The sequence below is a fragment of the Vitis vinifera genome, chromosome 8, assembly GCF_030704535.1.
Source record: "Vitis vinifera cultivar Pinot Noir 40024 chromosome 8, ASM3070453v1".
NCBI classification, from domain to species: domain Eukaryota; kingdom Viridiplantae; phylum Streptophyta; class Magnoliopsida; order Vitales; family Vitaceae; genus Vitis; species Vitis vinifera.
In genome coordinates this window covers 21,784,801-21,806,355 of record NC_081812.1, presented here as the reverse complement: position 1 = coordinate 21,806,355, position 21,555 = coordinate 21,784,801, and the positions used below count along the sequence as shown (strand labels likewise).

The 21,555-nt window shown below is 26.4% G+C and overlaps 2 protein-coding genes across 2 annotated transcripts; both read left to right on the top strand.

Annotated features, from left to right (window-relative positions):
- Positions 1 to 9,266: 9,266 nt before the first annotated feature.
- On the top strand, positions 9,267 to 10,013 carry LOC100246882 (dirigent protein 22). Its single transcript, XM_002280675.5, has one exon. It carries the CDS (start codon positions 9,305 to 9,307, stop codon positions 9,881 to 9,883), a length of 579 nt encoding a protein of 192 aa, XP_002280711.1. The 5' UTR covers positions 9,267 to 9,304; the 3' UTR covers positions 9,884 to 10,013.
- Positions 10,014 to 19,599: 9,586 nt separating this feature from the next.
- Positions 19,600 to 20,841, top strand: LOC100262442 (dirigent protein 22). The gene is made up of 2 exons (XM_002276222.5): positions 19,600 to 19,898; positions 20,123 to 20,841. Exons 1-2 carry the CDS (start codon positions 19,703 to 19,705, stop codon positions 20,626 to 20,628), a joined length of 702 nt encoding a protein of 233 aa, XP_002276258.3. The 5' UTR covers positions 19,600 to 19,702; the 3' UTR covers positions 20,629 to 20,841.
- Positions 20,842 to 21,555: the final 714 nt, after the last annotated feature.

Below are 21,555 nucleotides of genomic sequence, written 5' to 3'. Positions count from 1 at the left end.
TTATTTATTCTCAATAATCCCAATAATTTTTAATAACCAAACACAATCATTTTTGATAATTAAATTATCAAAAACATCTTAATAAATTCTCCATAATCCCAATATCAATCAAACATAATTTCTACCACAATTTTATTTATTCTCAATAATCCCAATAATTTTTAATAACCAAACACATTCATCTTCCACAATTTAAATTACTCGTTATAAAAAAATTCTAAAGAAAATGCCTAAATCACCCAATAAAATTTCCCATTTTACAAATATTACTTATTTAACTTCAAACAACGATATTTATAATTTTTTTAAATAAAAATGCATTAAATAAAAGTTATAGGGTTAAGTCTCCCTATCTTAAATTTGAAAATCTAACCATTGAAATGAAAATTGGACTTCGTAAGAGTGTTTCTCACGTTGAATAGAATATCATTTTAAAATTTTACACAAAATAGACTTCATTGGCATCCCAAAGCTGGCGAGTCTTTTCCCACTCTCAGTCGACCGCATCTCTCCCATTTCTCTCATTTATTTTATATTTTTCCCTTTTAGCTTCCATCCATTTGGCCCACTTCCTTATATATATATATATGCTTATTAAAACAAAACCCAAAATGTCATATGTGTCCATTTCTCAATAAATTAAAACCATCATTCTTTAATTTTCATTCCATAATTATAAATTATACACAACTTATAATTTTTCACCTTGAGAAAAATATTACTGTATTCATAATTAAATTTACTATAAACTTGTTTTTCAAAAAAATATAATTTGACTTTAATTACGTGAAACATTTTTACTCTAAAGTTCACTTAAAATATAATATAATTGACTATTAACAACATTCAATTCCATAAAATAATTTTTCAACAACCAAGAAGTTGAAATTTGTAATAACCTTTAACCTGTTAATTTTATCAATATTTATTTACCAACAAAAATTTAAATAATATACTAAAACTTAATTCCATAAATTCACATTTAATTAATTTATCTCTTTGTATATTTTTTTTTTCTAAATTCATATATTTTAAATTTTATCTTAATTTAATTTCAATTCAATTTCGTTTGATGTTTTGTAATTCTATAAAGTTTAATTCCAATTATAAAAATTAAATTCAATTTCTTTTTAATTATCCATTATAACAATTCGATATAATATAATTTTTTATTAAATTTTTCTTCCTATGGTTCTCTGATAATTATCCGATAATAATTAAATTAATTCATGTAACATACTTAATATTCAAATTTTCAAAATCTAATCTCAATTATTTGATGGTTAAATTTTTTCTCCAAATCTAAATTTAATTTTTGAAATTCTCACTCTTTACATTTGATGTGACAAAATTTTCAAACTATTAATTTTTGACCAATTTTTTCAAAATCTCTCCCAATTAAATACTAATATGTGGATCTTCACCACTCTTTTTTACTAATTGACTCACAATTTTATAAAAGAATTTATGCTTCAAGAATCTAACGTGTCTTTAAAAACCCGGGAATTACTGTGGGTTTTCTGATTTGCTTGTGGGTATGCTGAGGCGAGGACTCCAACCCTTAATAACAAAACATGAAATGTTGTTGTGGAGTATAATGTTTGTCTCACATTATTGATCTTTGTAACTCGTCTTAGCCTTTTCTTTGTTTTCTTTCCAATAATGTCAATGATTAGAGGCTTTTATTTATGTTTTCTCGTTTTTTACTATTGGACATTATGTATGGAAAAATTTCAATTCATCTGTTTATTTTTCTAAATTCATTTACTTTTTTCTTCCACATGTTTTGCTAATTTAAACATGTCAAAATTTTGAAGGAACAAAATATTTATTAAAAAAAAATCGATATTCATTTTATCCATATTGTTAGGAATATTAGGTTAATCCAACCTATGGTAATCACCTTAGACGGGGGGAGGAATAGGGTGATAGTCTCTTTTCGCAAATTTAAACAAGTGAATGCAAGAGACAGTTATATGCAAGTATATAATAAGTAATGTATAGACAATTGCATATAAATTAAAGAGTAGTAAAGAGATAATGCAAACACAAGAGTTTATAGTGGTTCGGCGCAACCCGGCTTACATCCACTCTCTTCTAGCTTCAATCCTGAGCTTGAGGTTCCACTAATTCAAGGCTTCCAAACCAAGCCTTCAAGCAATCCAATTGGATTATGGTTCCAATTCACCCTCTTGAGCTTTTGGCTCCAAACACCCTTTACACTTCTCAAGAGATATCTCACTCTTGAACAACTTCCTCTCAAGGATTTACAAATAAAATGATCTCTCAAAAATCCTAGTACAAGAACTTTAAGCTCAAATGATACAAGAAAACTAGGATTGAATGGTGCACTAAGGATATGCAAGTTTTAGAACAATGGTGTACTAAAAAACACTCTTCCAAGACTCAAATATAATTAAGAAAGATTTGGAAATGTTAAACTTATTAAACAATGAAGATTGGAGCATTTTTATAGAAGAGAAAAATCAAACTAACTGTTTGGGGGTTCGACCGATCGAGTTAGGGGTCGATCGGTTGACTAACTGTTAGCATTTAATGCTTGGCAGGTGACCGTTGGGCCTCAAACGGACCTTGACCGGACTTCAACCAGTTGAGGTTCAACCTTGACCGGTTGAACAACCGTTTTGGAAGAAAGAAAGTTTTTTGCACCCTCGACCAGTTGAGCTGGGGGTCTACTCGAGCCTCGACCGGTTGAGCTATGGGTCGACCCGGACCTCGACCGGTTGAGCTTGCGATCGACCGGTTCCTCACCCGGTTCAACCGGTTGAGCCGTTTTTTGGCTCAACAACCAACTTTTTCAACTTAAAACCTTTTAAAATAAGTTTGAAAAACATTTAACACAAGGTTTTAGTTGAAAAACATGAAATCATCCAATTCTTAAAATATTTAAAACAAAATAACTTTTGGATGATTTTGGTGCATAAGTAAAGAATGTAATGCATGAAAATCCTAGTACACCAACAACCTTACAAAGAGATCTTATGAAGCTTAAGTCTTGAAAAACACTTCTCTTTGAGGTGGTCTTCTTCTTCATGATTTCTCTTTGGCTTGATTTGTCTTTGTGATTGCAAATTTGAAAATCGTCTTACCTAATCACACTTGAAATATAATCATTAGTTATAAACCTTGTTTTATTATCATCAAAATCAAGATTAACCAAACCTTAGTTTCACACATATAACCAATTATAATAAATGATCTATCCACCACAACGCACAAGCCATAAGATCTATTACAATGTTGGTGATATTAAAAACACGTTACAAATAAGATAACGGATATGATAGGATGAGATAAAATATGTATATATTAGGAAATCATATCATGTTGGATAGGAAATAAATGCATATCCAATAAAATATGTTATGTTATTTTATATTTATATCTAGTTTGTAAAAAAAATGAAATATATATTATTTATGGGTGTTTAAAATAAAAATTATATTATAAGGTTTAACTTTCTTCATGATTAAAATATTTAAAGTTTGTAAATAAATTTTTTTACATCATGTTATTTAGTATATATGTACATTTATAATAATAAGGCATATATTAATATTAATCATTTTATTAGTTTTTCCTTTTTAACCACAAATTTAATTTTATAATAACAAAATTTTATTTTGTAAAATAAGTAATATGAAAAATAAAAATTGATAAAACAAAAAAATTTATAATATATGAAATATGCATATCCGATGAGATATAAAAAATATGATAGATAATATATTTGATCACTTATCATATCTTACGTTTTGTTAAATATTAATATAGAATAAATTATCAAATATGGGATAAAATATAATATATTCTTTTTTTTTATTCTATCACATGTTATATCTAGTCAACCAAATATGACCTTAAAGGATAAAGGAAAATAAAATGTTTGGACTTCTTCATATTTAATAAGAGTTTATTTATGTATTCATTTAATAATATAATTAAATAATTTTTCATCTCTATATAAAAGTTAAGATAATATTATTTTTCTGATTTTAACTTTCAATATTTCTAACACTTGAAACAATTTTTTTTTGACAAAAAAATTCAACTTCTTTTATTTGTTGGTTTTCCTATTGTAAAAGAAATGTTTTAAAAAATTGTTAACTATATAAAAATTCCTATATAAAAAAATAGAAACCTTTATATAAAAACATGGACTTACTTTACAACTTTAAAAATTATTTAATTTTTTGAAAATTTAATAATAAAATTATTTTATTAGTTTTTTAAAACTATTGAAAACCCTTTAAATATTTTTTTTTTTAAAAAAACTAAAACTTAATAATAAATTATTTTATTATTTTCTAAAGCCTATTGAGAAACCTCTAAATACCTATACTATATTTAGCTCGGGGAAAATTCTAAAGAAATTAGAGAATAAAATAGAAAATGAAGGAAAATAAAAAATAGATTTAAAAACAATAAATTATTTTTATTTGCTACTTCAAACTAATTATACTCATTTTAATTTATCAATATAAAGATTAAATAGTTTGAAAATTTATAAGTTTCAATTAGTTATATTTAATTTTCTTTTTTATTTTTCATAAGACAATCAAATATGAAAAAATAATTTTTTTTAGCATTTTTTTATTTATTTCTTTAGTATTTTTTGGGAACCAAATATAACCTTATAGTTTGGTTACTATTGGAGAAAAAATATTGGTTAATCTTACGTGTTTAAATATTATTTTCAAAAAATTTAAAAATTTAAGATAATAAAGTTTTTTTAATATCCCAATTGTTAACTTTTTGCAAAATAAAGGTTATTAACATTTTTATTTTAAAATAAAAATAAAAATTATAGTGTTCTCTTTTGTTTTTAAAATCAAAAAATTATTTTTATATAATATACAAGAACTCTTAAATGTTTACGTTGAAAACAAAATATTAATTTTAAAAACTATTTAAAAATTTGAGATATTAAAAAAAATTCTTACCTCAAATTTTAGAATTTCTAAAATAATTTTTAAAGATATAAAATAAATCTTTACTTTTTATACAATATATTTGGTTTTATATGGAAGTTTCTAATAAAAAAATAGAAAATAAATCTAAACTTAGAGATATTTTTTTATTTTCTTTCCTTTAATTAGTGTAAGATTTAGGGGTATTTGATTAAAATTAATACTTATTACTTAATAATTTAAATTAAATTATACTTAAATTTATTTATAAGTATTAAGATTGTTTGATAGAATTAACTTAAAATTTATTTTAAATTATCAAATTGATATATTTATCATTATAAATTATAATTAGGATAAATGAGATTGAGTAAAGACAAAAGAGATCTTGAAAATAATTAGGATAATTGAGAGTAAAAATGTAAAATAAAAATATAATTTTAAGAATAAGTTAATTACTTTTATTTATTATTTAAATTTATTTTTTATTTTAATTTATATCATTAAATTATTTTATCACATATATTTAATTTATTTAGTAAATTAAATTAAATTATTAAATCAATAATTTTTTTTTTTATGACCTTAATTTCTCTGAGCAGTCAATGTTTCATTGTTAGATTTTGCTTTCCTTTATACTTTCCAGGTGGCATCATCTATTCTTTCATATTTGATCCAACGGTCCATAACGGATAATGTTTTCGCCGTTGGAAGGAAAGGAAAAGACAAAAAAAGAAAAAGGAAAAGAAAAAGAAAAGAAACGTGAGCGTCACCTTCCCCTGAGGACTTACGGCCAGTCGGCCACCACCCCAAGTTTGGGGCGTGTATTAGAGGTAAAATTGTAAAAATCAGTTAGTTGGTTCCAAAATTTTTGAAGGAAAATGTAAAGGAAAGAAAATATAAAGGAAAAATAGAATGAAAGAAAAAGTGAAGGAAAATAAAAAAAATGGATTAAAAGTTGATAAATTATTTTTTTTATTACTTCAAACTCATTTTATTTATTTTAACTCATAAATAATTTAAAAATACATAAGTTTTTAATTAGTTTTAATTATATTTTATTTTATTTGATATTTTTCATAGGACAACCATAAAAAAATTATTTTTCTTTACATTTTTTTTCTTTTCTTAGTATTTTCCGGAAACCAAACGTAAACTTAAAGAAAAACTAATTTTGGGCCTTATAAACAACATATAAATATTAACCCGTCTGTGAATTTTATTTAGGCCTTTTTTCTTGTCCCTCTATTTTTTATTTTTTTTAACGTTCTCTTTGTTAATTTTCCACCATGGCCAAAACCTTAATCCCTCTCTTTCATAGTTATTTATGAGAAATTTAAGAAAAAAATTAATTTTGGTTTGAATATATTTGCTGATTTTTGTTTTTAAAATTAGAAACTGTAATAAAAATATTATTTTTAAAACCTGATTAAAAATTTGAAATATAAAAAACAATTATTACTTTAAATTTTAAAAATAAGTTTTAAATATGTAAAATAAAATAATATTTTTTTTATAATAGTTTTACAATATATATGCAAATAGTTTTTAGAATGACTTTTAGACGTGCTTGAAAAAAAGGTGAAAAATTAATTGTCCCACTTTTATTTGTTTATAATTAGATTATATTTTCATGAAAATTACTTGAACATCATTAGACAAAATTTGAAGAGTATGATTTCATCGTTATGCATGAAATTGTGCAATTCAATCCCTTCAAACTTGCTAATAATAAAGCCAAACACCTTTTGAAAGTTGTATTCAATACATATTATTTAAAACCATGCTTTGATAACAAGCCCACTCCAACAGATAGATTTTGCTTTTCTACTCTGCTTTTTATCCACTATGCCTAAAACCCTAATCTTCTTTCACAATATTCTTCTTCTCCATCGGTGGCGGTGTGGAATCCCACTATGTTTCCATAAACCCTTTTGTTGGGAATTGGATGTTATATATAATAAGTAATTCAACAACCTTAAACTTCTTCAAATGCTGAGGATTTATGAGTCTTAATATGATGACACTTTATGTACATGATGATCATCTCTTATTAACAAAAAGTATATATTGGTGGTACCAAAAAATAGGTAATTACCCACCAAGTACCCTTTAAAGAGAAGCCTAGCACCGAGGTACCATATGCAGATAGGTACCTCTGAAAATTCACACCCAATAATTGGGATGTTCGAGAATGTCTCAATTGACAAAACTCGTGATTTATAACTTGAATTTTAGTTAAAAAGTTACAATGATCATACTGCAATCATCATCAAAATTGATTAAATAAGATAAATCTAATACAAAGAATATGCTTCCATATATCATTATGGTCTTCGCCATCATTTATAATTTTCAATATAATCGTGTTTTTCATCTTAAATATTCGTTTTTTTTTTTTTTTGTAACTTAATCATCTATAGATTCTTCTTAATTCTCACGTCTAGCATACTCTTAAGGAAATATTATTATGAGTCTATTGAAGTTGTATCTTAAAATTACACGGGAGATGATAGTGATTTTAGGATAACGTGTTTTCAAATATCTAACTAAGCCAAATAATTTTATTTTTTATAATCTTGATTTATTATTTATTATATGTGTTAAAATTTATATGTTTTCGGGCCTCCAGCACTAGATGCTGAGTGACCTCCACGACATCCTAAGCCTCGAGAACTCGACCACCCGTACGTGTCGGCGACACTATTAGGCTTGGTGTTAATGATAGACGAATTAACTGTGGGACCTGAACCTAGCTCCATGCTGGTGGGAAGAGCCCAAGGAGTAGACTTAAGGAATTCGATTTACCGATGGTCGTGAACTTAATTGGCTTTCATGGGGGGCAACTATATTGACATTAGTCCTAGCGTTTTAGGGCAGAACGACGCCCTGACGGAGCTAAAGGAGATGCCAGTCATTGCTAGCTATGGAGTTTTCACAGTAACTAGAGACTTAGGAATAATTCCAATTCAACTTAATTGTTTATTTGATTTGTTAAGAAATTCAGCTAAATTGTTTATTTGATTTGTTATTTTGATGGATTCTACCTAAGAGAAATTTAACTAAATTGTTTTTTGATTTATTTATGAATAAATCCAAATTTAACTCAATTATTTATTTTGATTACTAAATTGTTTTTTGATTTATTTATGAAGAAATCCAAATTCAACTCAATTGATTATTTGATTTATTTATTTTAATGGATTCAATCATGAGCTTTTCCATATTTTATCGATAGAAGAAGAATATTTACCTTAATTTTTATATCTAAACCCACCTAATTTCCCTTTGTCTCAAATTTTTTACCTCTTTTTAAATGATACAAATAAATTTACTCTTTTTTTTTTTTTAATCTGAATCCTTGCTTTCCTATTCATTTCTTCCTTTTTTTTTATTTTTTTATTTACATGGTTTTGAGAGGAAAAGTCCATTCTACCCTTTAGTATGTCTTTATTTATTTCAATCCCTTAATTAATGAGTATTTATATTTGCATCCACAATAAATATATATATATCAATCTCAATTAAGAATTTTTTAAGACAAAAATGACCCTTAATAAAATAATTAAAATATTATTCAAAACTATACCTCAAGACATCCTTAACTGTGTTTGAAGCTATATTTTTATACAGGCCCCTAAAACTATACTTTTAAACATATTATGTTTGACCTTACAAATCTGGACACCACAAAATGGATTTTTTTTTTCTTTTTTCTTTCACCTTTTTCAAAATTTCTCAATTCTAAAACACTCCTAAATTATATCTAATTATGTTTAATTACATTTACAACAATTTATAATTTTTTTTATCAAAATGTATATAAATCATAAGCCCTAAAATATAATATATAGTGCAAACATAATATTAATGCATGGATCAAGAAAATGTATATAAATATTGAAATTAGCTTTGAACCTGTCTCAATTTTTATTTTATTTTATTAACAGTCAAGTTTCAAACAAAATGATTTTAATTCAAGGTTTGTTATGGAGAATAGTAAAGAAAAAGGAAGATGTGGATGAGAATAATAAAGAATGTTTTAGGTGTATTAAAAGATTTTAAGTGGATATATTTATAAAATGAATATTTTAAAATGATTAGAGGATATAAATTCTAAAAACCAAAACTAATTTAATTGGTTGAAAAAAACTTAACGTTTAATCAAATTAAAACCTCGACACATTGATCAAATATTCGTAATAAAAAAAGTAAATTAAAAATTTATATATATATATGATTTATGAAATCTTGCACTCCACTATTTGGAAAGAAATATTGAAGCTATTTTTTTTTTCTTCGTTCATATATCTATAAGAAGGTGTGGTTGCGCAAGTAGACACAAACTTTTTCATCTTCGTTTCTTCTCCACGATGGCAAAACTCCTCATCCTTATCACTATTTTCTTCTCCACCATTGCCGCCGTCGCGGCCTCCGGCTCCAGCGAGGAATCCCACCGTTTCTCCAGGAACCTTTCTCCGGAATCGATGGGCCTCAAGGAAGAGAAGCTCAGCCACCTCCACTTCTACTTCCACGACATCATCAGCAGCCCGAAACCCACCGCCGTGAGAGTCGCTGAGGCCGCCATGACCAACAAGTCGGCGACGGTGTTCGGCGCGGTGTTTATGATGGACGATCTCTTGACTGTGGGACCCGAGCCCAGCTCCAAACTGGTAGGAAGAGCCCAAGGAATATACGCATCGGCGTCGCAGGAGGAAATGGGCTTGTTGATGGTGCTAAATTTTGCTTTCATGGAGGGCAAGTACAACGGCAGTACTCTCAGTGTTTTGGGCCGAAACACCATCTTTTCAAAGGTGCGGGAGATGCCGATCGTCGGCGGTAGTGGGCTATTCCGATTTGCTCGTGGGTATGCTCAGGCGAGGACTCACACCTTCAATCTCAAAACAGGAGATGCTGTTGTGGAGTATAATGTTTATGTCTTTCATTACTGATTCCTGCAATTCTGTCTTAGCTTTTTCTTTGTTTTCTTTCCGATAATTTTATGCTTTTTCGTTTTTTAATTTGGGCATTATTAGTGTGAAAATTTTAAATTCTAAATTTTCAGATTAAATTATTTGCTTATTCCACATATTTTGCTGCTAATTTAATAAACATGTCGAAATTTGGAAGGAAAAAAAGATAAAAATAAAAAATAAAAAAAATTTATATGCGTTAGGACCACGACCACCACCCCATAAGTGCAGGGAATCATCAAAAACCCGAAATTGGAATTTCCAAAGCCCCAACTAATCCACGCCGCCCATCCTCTCAAGTTTCAACTCTTTTTTTCGCAAGTCAACGGATGTCTTTATACATTTTTTTTTAATAGTTAATGAAATTTTATTATAAGATCCATTTCTATTATGTTTAACCCATATAAATGACTACATACCAAACAATTTTTGAAAACCACTCCCAAATGATATTTATTAATATCATAATTTTAAATATTTTTCATTTCAATTATTTTAATTAAAAATAAATAAACATTTTTTTTTCTTTTTTTGTAATAAAAGTCCATTTTTATACATTTTACTTAGAAATAGTAATGACCCTACCCTATTTAATTTTTTTAATGGAAAGAAGATGAAAATTATTTTGAATACACGGAGGGTTGGAATCAGGGCAATCCGTTTAATTGTTTGATTTAGGAATTTTATAAATTTATCATTTATTAGTATATAATACAAGATTTCTATTCACTTAAATTAATACCTATCGACGAAAAAGGTAGAGTGTTGCAATTTAAGTTCATATTGTCCAACAAAAAAGGTAGAGCGTTGTAATCTAAGAAGTTTGAGGTGTAATGTGTTCCCTAAAGGATCAACATGCAAAACAACACGGGATAGGTTGAGTGTTTAAAATATATTGAACTCACAAATAAATAATGAAGCTAAATATTTTTTTGTGCCATCATTCATATACTTATAAGAAGGTATGGTTCAGCAAATAGACGCAATTTTTTTTTCCACATCTGTTTAATTCTTCTCCACCATGGTGAAACCTCTCATCCTTTTCACTATCTTCTTCTCCACCATTGCAGCCGCCACGACCGCCACGACCTCCGACTCCAGTGAGGATTCCCACCGTTTCTCCAGAAATCTTTATCCCATATCGATGGGCCTCTAGGAAGAGAAGCTCAACCACCTCCACTTCTACTTCCACGACATCGTCAATGGCTCGAAACCCACCGCTATGAGAGTTGTTGAGGCCGCCATGACCAACAAGTTGGCGATGGTGTTCGGCGTGGTGTTCATGATGGACGATCTCTTCACTGAGGGACTCGACCCTAACTCCAAGATGGTGGGAGGAGCCTAAGGAATATACGCATCGGTGTTGTAGACGGAAGTGGGCTTGTTGATGGTGTTGAATTTTGTTTTCATAGAGGGCATGTAACGCCCAAGTTTTCTTTTTAAAGGGTAATTTAGGAAATTCTTAATAATGATATTAAATTAATTAATTAATTAATTTAATAAAATGGAAGAGGGGTGAAAAGGTAATTTTACGAATAATACCCTAGGTATAAATAGAAAATTCTCTTCTTCCTGTTCTTTTTTTAATCGTATTCCTGTTCGCAAAGAGTTTTTAGAGAACGTGAAGTTGAGGTCAGATTTCAAGGTTTGAAGAACAAATCTCTATAGGTAAGTTTCTAACTCCTAGATTATTATTTTAGATTCATTAGTTAATTTCAAGCACATTAGATATATTTTTTGGAAAACTCCAAATCTAGATTAGAGTTAGATTATTTTTTTTTTAATATCAAATAGTGAAAATTTAAGATTTTGATTTATTATTGGAATTGGGGAGATCTTAGGTTTTTTTTATTAAAAAAAAAAAATTCCTGTGAAGATTTCGATTTAGATTAGGGTTAGTTTATTATTATTATTATTATTATTATTATTTTGTTTTAATATCTAAATAGTGAAAATTTAAGATTTTGATTTATTGTTGGAAATTGGAAATTCTTAAGCTTTTAGAAAAAAAAAATCTGGAAGACGCATGTGCATACTATGGAATTGGAGAATGACTTAAGGAAAAAAAAAAAAATTAGAGGACGCGTGTGTACGCTTGGAGAATGGAAATATATATATATATATATATATATATATATATATATATATATATATGGTGTGTGGGTGTGTGTACGGATGGAGGGATGGATGGTGTTTGGTAGTTAATGTATATATATATATGTATATATATTATTATATTGATAATAATGGATAAAATTTATGTTTAAAAAAAAAAAAAAAAGAGAATAGAAGTTTTAAATAAAAGAAAGTAAAGTTTTTTTTTTGGTATTATAATTATACTAATGATGAGTATAAGTTAATAAATAACATAGAAATTAATTAGTGAAATATATTATAGTTTAATTAAATTAAGTTGTGTCCCAAAATAAATAAATAAATAAATAAAATAAAATAAAATTATTATGAATAGATTAAAGTCTTTCATAATTAAAAATATTAATTTGAATACCTAAAATTTTAGGATTGACAAACCTATAATTTTAGATAAATAGTAATGGTTATTTCTCTTATATTTGTTAGGTGAAGAGTAGATTTTCAGGATTATTTTTCTCCAAAGTTTTTGAGAACTTCTTTTGAGGTAAGGGAAGTTAATGTAATATTTATAAAATTAAATTATTTTATATGTTATTTTGAATTGTGGAAAAGAAAATGATATTTTGTTACCATGCATAGATCAAATTGTTTTGCACTAAATATTATGTTGGAATATTTTGTTTTATTTATGACACAAAATATGGAGATATTATGTTGTGTAAATTTGAATACTTGAACAAAAACATCACTCTAATTTATTTGGCCCTTGTCAACGGGATATAATAGTTAACTATTCGGCTCTGTCAACGGGATATAATAGTTGACATTTACATTTCATGGTGGGAATGTATTTGATTTGAACCCCAACCTCTAGGGGTTTGGTTAGAGGTTACTAGTACTAATAGTATTTGGTTCCGTCCACCAGGAACAATTTGAGGCTAGCCACCCATTTGAAAAGTCTCACCTAATTTGATATTTGATAACTAGAGTAATGAAAATTGAATGGATTTGATTGAAATTTACGTGAAAGTGTTTGAATTTGATATGAAAATGGTTAGTTGAATTTTGAATATATTGGTATTTTTTTGAAACTCTGATATTTGATGAGAAAAAAAAAATGATATCTCCTATTTGAAATGAAAATTTTTGATCCATGAACTGCATTAATATTTCTTATTGGGCTGTAAGCTCATTCCCAATTGTTGAAAATTTTTCAAGTACTCTTAGTTCGGGTGAGGAGTGATGGCTAGGCTGAGGAATGGTCATCATTAGGATTTGACTTAGGATTTTATGTTGGATTTTGTTTAACTGTTAGTTATGTTCATTTGGATCATTTGGTATTTGGAAGTTATTTGGAAATTAAATTTTGAGGATTTTAGATTTTGTTCCGCTACTCTGAACAGGTATTTGGTAATTGGTAACATCCAATTACAATATGATTGTTTGGGTCAGATTATACTTTAAGCCTTTGGGTTTGAGGTGTGAAATGACTGTCACGCCCTTGGAGTGGGTCTTGGGGCGTGACAGGGCCAGTATAACTATAGTACTCTCAGTGTTTTGGGCCAAAACACCGTATTCTCAAAGGTGTGGGAGATGTCGACGGCGGCAGTGGGTGTCGTGCCCCAAATTCTAGGCAATCCAAAACTCTACTTGTGACCTGAGGTCAAAGATTTTGACCCTAATGATTATTCCTATCCACGCTATCAATCTACCAAAACACCCTGATTTTTTTTTCTTCAATAAAGCATCCGATCCCAAATTAATTTATTAAACTAAAATCTACCACAACATATTATTTTATTTTTCCAAAACCAACCATCACACCATCTCTTATTCACAAGTATAATCAATCCGTTTGTCATTTTTCCACTACATGTGATAGCCCAAATAGTTACAATAATCTCTAAGTAAAAAAAAAATGTCCAAAAATGTTTTACACACTAACAAAACATAATTTAAATTACAAAAATCCATATAACTCAAATTAGTACATTTCAAAAAGGTAATATAAATGAAAAACAAGTAATATTATGGTTCTTTTACTTTTTTGGGCCTTCTGAAACACTTCATGCTCTTCATGTAATTCTTAAGAAACTATATCTACATCTAAGAATTTTAGAAAATAAAAAGGTAAGCATTTCCACGTTCAGTAGAGTGTTTTACACTCAAATAAGTTAGAAATTCTAGGTCAATACAACACAACCATATGCCAAAATATAATATTACATTTACATTATACACACTAAAAGAAACGTCAACCATACAAATTTAAACCAATCAAAATTATCATTTTTCTTATTCAATCATATGTCTAACATATCAATAATTTTAAATTTACAAAATAAATAAGTCATTTTATTCTTGAATAATATATTCAAACATATACTTGATAAATAATACAAATCATTCTTCTAAATGTAACCATAATGCAAATACTTACATGCAATCACGCAATGCACTGTCGTTATCGGGCTTTCACTAAATAATACGCATTTGTACCCAAATATACTTCTCATTTGGAGCTTTCCTAGGGTAAAACTTTTGGGTCTTTCATCATAAGGATCTTATCTCCTTCTTAATTTGCTCTCTATGGGGTCATTCCATTTCTCATTTTTATTTTCTTTTCACTTTTGCCCTCTTCAGAGTCTTTTCATTCTCCTTTCCATTTCACACAACCATTTTTTCAATTTTTCTTTTTCTTCACACAACCATGATGCATATGAAGTGCAATCAAATCATATTTTTACATTTAAAATTTTTTAAGACATAATTTTATTTACTCCCATTATGTTTCATAATTTTCAACAATCCACATAATAATTTTTCTTCACTTTAATCACCACAAACATTAAAGAAAATTCATAATTAATCTGTATAGCATCAAAACATAGTTTTAAACTTTAGCTACATAAATTCTATTTATTCTTGACATGCTTAATAATTTTCAACAACCAATATAACAATTTTTTTCTTCAATTACATTACCACACATATCCAAGAAAATTCTCACTAATGCAAATATCAGCAAAACATAATTTATGTCATAATTTATTTATCTCCAATAATATCAATAATTTTAACACCCAATAGAATGATTTTGCACAATTAAACCAACACAACATTTAGGAAAAAAATTTCAATAATTCAAATATTAACAAAAACCCAAATTTATATCATCATTTTATGTATTTCTAATAATATCAATAATTTTAATAACCAATACAACAATTTCCCACAATTAAATTACAAAAAACATTCCAATAAATTCCCAAAAAATCCCAATAAATTCTCAATAATCCCAATATCAATCAAATATAATTTCTACCATAATTTTATTTATTCTCAATAATCCCAATAATTTTTAATAACCAAACACAATCATTTTTCATAATTAAATTATGAAAAACATCCCAATAAATTTTCAATAGTCTCAATATCAATCAAACATAATTTTTACTGTAATTTTATTTATTCTCAATAATCCTAATAATTTTTAATAACTAAATACAATCATTTTCTATAATTAAATTATCAAAAACATCCCAATAAATTCTCAATAATCTCAATACCAATCAAACATAATTTCTACCATAATTTTATTTATTCTCAGTAATCCCAATAATTTTTAATAACCAAACACAATCATTTTCTATAATTTAAATTACTCATTATCACAAAAATTCCAAAGAAAATGCCTAAATCACCCACTAAATTTATCATATCACAAATATTACCTATTTAATTTCCAACAACAATATTTATAATTTTTTTTAAAGAAAAATGCATTCAATAAAAGTTTTAGGATTAAGTCTCCTTATCTTAGATTTGAAAATCTAACCGTTGAATAGAATATCCTTTAAAAATTTTACATGAAATATACGTCATTTGGTACATCCACTGTATCCCAAAGCTGATGACCATTTTCCCACTCTCAGTCGACTGTATTTTTCCCATTTCTCTTTTTTTTTTTTTTTTTCTCCTTTTTAACTCCCCTACAACCCAGCCCACTTCCTTATACATATGCTTATTAAAACAAAACCCAAAATGTTACACATATCATCCCTTCCTCAATTATTCTTTAATTTTCATTCCATAATTATAAATTATACACAACTTATAGTTTTCCACCTCAAAAAAAAAATTACCGTATTCATAATTAAATTTACTATAAACCTGCTTTTCAAAAAATATAATTTGACTTTAGTTACTTGAAACATTTTTACTTTGAAATTCACTTAAAACATAATATAATTAACTATTAATAAAATTCAATTCCATAAAATATTAAAAACATAAAATAATTTTTTGACAACCAATAAGCAATAAGTTGAAATTTGTAATAATCCTTAACCCGTTAATTTTACCAATATATATTTACCAACAAAAATTTAAACAATATACTGAAACTTAATTCCATGAATTCACATTTAATTAATTTATCACTTTGTATATTTTTTCTAAATTCTCATATCATAATTTAATCTTAATTTAATTTCAATTCAATTTTTTTATTTATTTTGTAATTCTATAAAGTTCAATTCCAATTATAAAAATTAAATTAATTTTTTTTTTAATTATCCATTATAACAATTCGATATAATATAAATTTTTACTAAACTTTTCTTCCTATGGTTCTCTAATAATTACCCGATAATAATTAAATTAATTCCTATAACATACTTAATATTTAAATTTTCAAAACCTACTTTGATGGTTAAATTTTTTTATCCAAATCTAAATTTAATTTTTGAAATTCTCATTCCTTACATATGACGTGACAAATTTTCAAACTATTGACTTTTTACTAACTTTTCCAAAATCTCTCCTAATTAAATACGAACATATGAATCTTCATCACTTTTTTTTACTATTTGACCCATAATTTTATGAAATACTTTATACTTTAAGAATCTAACGTGTCCTTAAAAACCTAGGTATTACAGTGGGGTTTTTCTATTACCTCATGGGTATACTGAGGCAAGGACTCACACCCTTAATAACAAAACAGGAGATGCTCTTGTGGAGTATAATGTCTATGTCTCCTATTATTGATCTCTACAACTCCGTTTTAGCCTTTTCTTTGTTTTCTTTCCAATAATGCCAATGATCAGAGGCTTTTATTTATGTTTTTTTTTTCGTTTTTTACTATTGGACATCATGTATAGGAAAATTTCAATTCATCTATTTATTTTTCTAAATTCAATTACTTTCTTTCTTTTTCCACGTGTTTTACTAATTTAAACATGTCGAAATTTTGAAGAAACAAAATATTTATAAAAAAAAAATCGATATTTATTTTACATATATGACCAATTATAACATATGATCTGTCAACCACAACGCACAAGCCATAAGATCCGTCACAATGCTGATGATATTAAAAACACATTACACATTTAAGATAACAAATATGATAGGATGAGATAAAATATATATATCTTAGGAAATCTTATCAGGTTGGATAGGAAATAAATACATATCCAATAAAATATGTTATGTTATTTTATATTTATATTTAGTTTGTAAAAAAAAATGAAATATATATTATCTATCTGTGTTTAAAATAAAAATTATATTACAAGGTTTAACTATCTGCATGATTAAAATATTTAAAGTTTGTAAATAATTTTTTTTACATCATGTCATTTAGTATATAAACTTAGTATATATGTACATATATAATAATAATGCATATATTAATATTAATTATTTTATTAGTTTTTCATTTTTAACTACAAATTTAATTTTATAATAACAACTTTTTATTTTGTTAAACAAGTAATATGAAAAATAAAAATTGATAAAACAAAAAAAAATTATAATATATGAAATATGCATATCCTACGAGATATAAAAAAGATTATAATAATATATTTGATCATTTATCATTTCTTACGTTTGTTGAACATTAATATAGAATAAATTAACAAATACAGGAATAAATATGGGATAAGATATAATATATATATATATATATATATTTTATTATATCACATGTTATATCCTATCAACCAGGTATAACTTTAAAGGATAAAGGAAAATAAAATGTTTGGACTCCTTCATATTTAATAAGAGTTTATTTATTTATTTATTTAATAATATAATTAAATAATTTTTCATCTCAATGTAAAAGTTCGGATAATATTATTTTTCTGATTTTATCTTCAATATTTGTAACAGTTGAAACAATTTTTTTGACAAGAAATTTCAACTTCTTTTATTTTTTGGTTTTCCTATTGTAAAAGAAATGTTTTAAAAAATTGTTAACTATATAAAAATTCCTATATAAAAAAATAGAAACCTTTATATAAAAACATGGACTTACTTTACATCTTTAAAAATTATTTAATTTTTTAAAAAATTTAATAATAAAATTATTTTATTAGTTTTTAAAAACTATTGAAAACCCTTTAAATATTGTTTTAAAAAAAAATCTGAAACTCAATAATAAATTATTTTATTATTTTCTAAAGCCTATTGGGAAACCTCTAAATACCTATACTATATTTAGCTTGGGGAAAATTCGAGGGAAAATACATGATAAATAAATTAGAGAAAAAAAGTAGAAGAAAAGAGAAAATTAATGAAAATAAAAAATAAATTTAAAGACAATAAATTATTTTTATTTACTACTTTAAACTCATTTTAATTTATCAGTATAAAGATTAAATAGTTTGAAAATTTATAAGTTTTAATTAATTATATTTATTTTTATTTTTTATTTTTCATAAGACAATTAAATATGAAAAAATATTTTTTCTTAACATTTTTTTTATTTGTTTAATACTTTTTGGGAACCAAACATAACCTTAGAATCTGATTACTCTTGGAGAAAAGATATTGATTAATCTTATGTCTTTAAATATTATTTTCAAAAAGTTTAAAATTTCGAGATAATAAAGTTTTTTTAATATCCCAATTTTAATTTTTTTGCAAAATAAAGGTTATTACTATTTTTATTTTAAAATAAAAATTATAGTGTTCTCTTTTGTTTTTAAAATCAAAAAATCATTTTTATATAATATACAAGAACTCTTAAATGTTTACGTTGAAAAAAAAAATATTAATTTTAAAATTTGAGATATTAAAAAAATTCCTACCACAAATTTTAAAATTTCTAAAATAATTTTTAAAGATATAAAATAAATCTTTACTTTTTATACAATATATTTGGTTTTATATGGAAGTTTCTAATAAAAAATAGAAAATAAATCTAAACTTAAAACATATTTTTTATTATTTTCTTTCCTTTAATTAGTGTAAGATTTAGGGATATTTGATTAAACTTAATACTTATTACTTAATAACTTAAGTTAAATTATAAATAAATTTATTTATAAGTATTAAAATTATTTAATAAAATTAACTTAAAATTTATTTTAAATTATCAAATTGACATATTTATCATTATAAATTATAATTAGGATAAATGGGTTGAGTAAAGATAAAAGAGATGTTAAAAATAATTAAGACAAATGAGAGTACAAAGGTAAAATAAAGATGTGGTTTTAAGAATAGGTTAATTACTTTTATTCATTATTTAAATATCATTAAATTATTTTATCACATATATTTAATTTATTTAGTAACTTAAATTAAATTATTAAATCAATAATTTTTTTCTTTTTAATTAACTTGAGACCTCAATTTCTCTTAGCAATCAATGTTTCCTCGTTGGACTTTGCTTTCCTTTGTACTTTCCACATGGCATCATCTATTCTTTCATATTTGATCCAACGGTCCATAACAGATAATGTTTTCGCCGTTGGAAGGAAAGGAAAAGACAAAAAGAAAAAGGAAAGGAAAAGAATAGAAAAGAAACGTGAGCGTCACCTTCCCCCGAGGAGTTACGGCCACCACTGGCCAGTGGCCACCCCAAGTTTGGGGCGTGCTTTTAGAGGTAAAATTGTAAAAATCAGTCAAAGAAAAATTAATTTTGGCCTTATAAACAAGGTATAAATATTAACCAGTCTGTGATTTTTTTTTTTAGGTCTTTTTTCTTGTCCCTCTGTTTTTTTTTTTTTTTTGATCGTTCTCTTTGTTAATTTTCCACCATGGACAAAACCTTAATCCCTGTCTTTCTAATTTTCTCCACCATCGTCTTCTTCTCTACCACCGTCGCAGGAAAATCTCACAAGTTCTCAGAAAAACTATCTCCTGAGAAGCTCGGATTCAAGCATGAGAAGCTAACCCACCTAAACTTCTTCTTCCACGACATCGTCACCGGCCAAAACCCGACCGCCGTCAGAGTCGCCGAGGCAGCGATGACGAACACGTCAAAGACGTTGTTCGGATCCGTCATGATAATCGACGACCCATTAACGGAAGGGCCTGAAATGGAGTCGAAGCTGGTGGGAAGAGCCCAGGGAATGTACGCATCGGCAGGGCAAAACGAACCGGGTTTGTTGATGGCGATGACCTTCCATTTCGTGGAAGGCAAGTTCAATGGGAGTAATCTGAGCTTTCTGGGCCGAAACTCGGTGTTCTCGGAGGTGAGGGAGTTGCCGATTGTCGGCGGCAGCGGACTTTTTAGGTTTGCTCGTGGGTATGCGGAGGCCCGGACTCGTACGTTGGATATGAAAACAGGGAACGCTGTCGTGGAATACAACGTCTACGTCTTCCATTACTGATCTCCTTGGACTCTTCTTCTCTGGAATAAGGAAGATGACGCCGATCACAGTCTAGTTCAAAAAATTATTATTATTATTTGACAAAATCTAGTGTCTTGTTGTTTGTGTTATGGCCTTATGGGTTTGAGTTTGGATTGTTATGATTTTTTTTGTGTAAGTATGTGATGTTTTTAATTAAATTGTTATGAGATGATATTTAAATTGGGATGAGAATAGGACGGCCTTCATCCTTGTATTATTTATTTAAAATAATTCTTATGTCCATTTTAATAATAATAAAAAAAAACGGGATAGAAAACTTTTTATTCAAAAATTAAATTTTAAAATATATTAGAAATAGATATATTTAATAAATAATTAAAATATTATAACTTTTAAAAACTAATTTTATTAAAAAAATAATTTTATTAATATTTTATATATATTAAAAATATAAAATAAATTAATTTTATATATAATCCAATTGGGATGAGAAATGTCAATACTCAAACCCATCGGTTTAAAAAAAATCTCAAACTAATTTCTAAAACGTTTATTTTAATTATAAACTTGCCTCATTTGGAACAAAGTGGGGTCGTGTGAAAATTTTAATAATTTATTTTAAAGATATTATAATTATCTTTATTTTTGCTAATTTATTTTAAAATATAACTATAATTATACCAAAAAATGTTTTTAATATATTAACGAAAATCACTCCATTTAAGATATGTGAATGAAATTTGTTTTTCATTTTTGCATTTAAGAAATAGAATAGAAATAATTACAACTGAAATTTGTTTTTTAATATTTTTATTAATAATTTTAACATATTCAAAGGAGGTCTCCCAAAACTTCTACCTTTTAATCAATTCTCCTTATAGAAAAAATTAATTAAAAATTCTATGGGAAATCATTTCCTACTGTCATCTCACATCCCATTAGCAA

Bases quoted from the DNA above. Each gene is read 5' to 3' on its own strand.
- LOC100246882 (XM_002280675.5), top strand. From the start codon at position 9,305: ATGGCAAAACTCCTCATCCTTATCACTATTTTCTTCTCCACCATTGCC.
- LOC100262442 (XM_002276222.5), top strand. From the start codon at position 19,703: ATGGCATCATCTATTCTTTCATATTTGATCCAACGGTCCATAACAGAT. The intron at 19,899-20,122 runs GTAAAATTGTAA...CCACCGTCGCAG, and splicing joins TTTGGGGCGTGCTTTTAGAG to GAAAATCTCACAAGTTCTCA.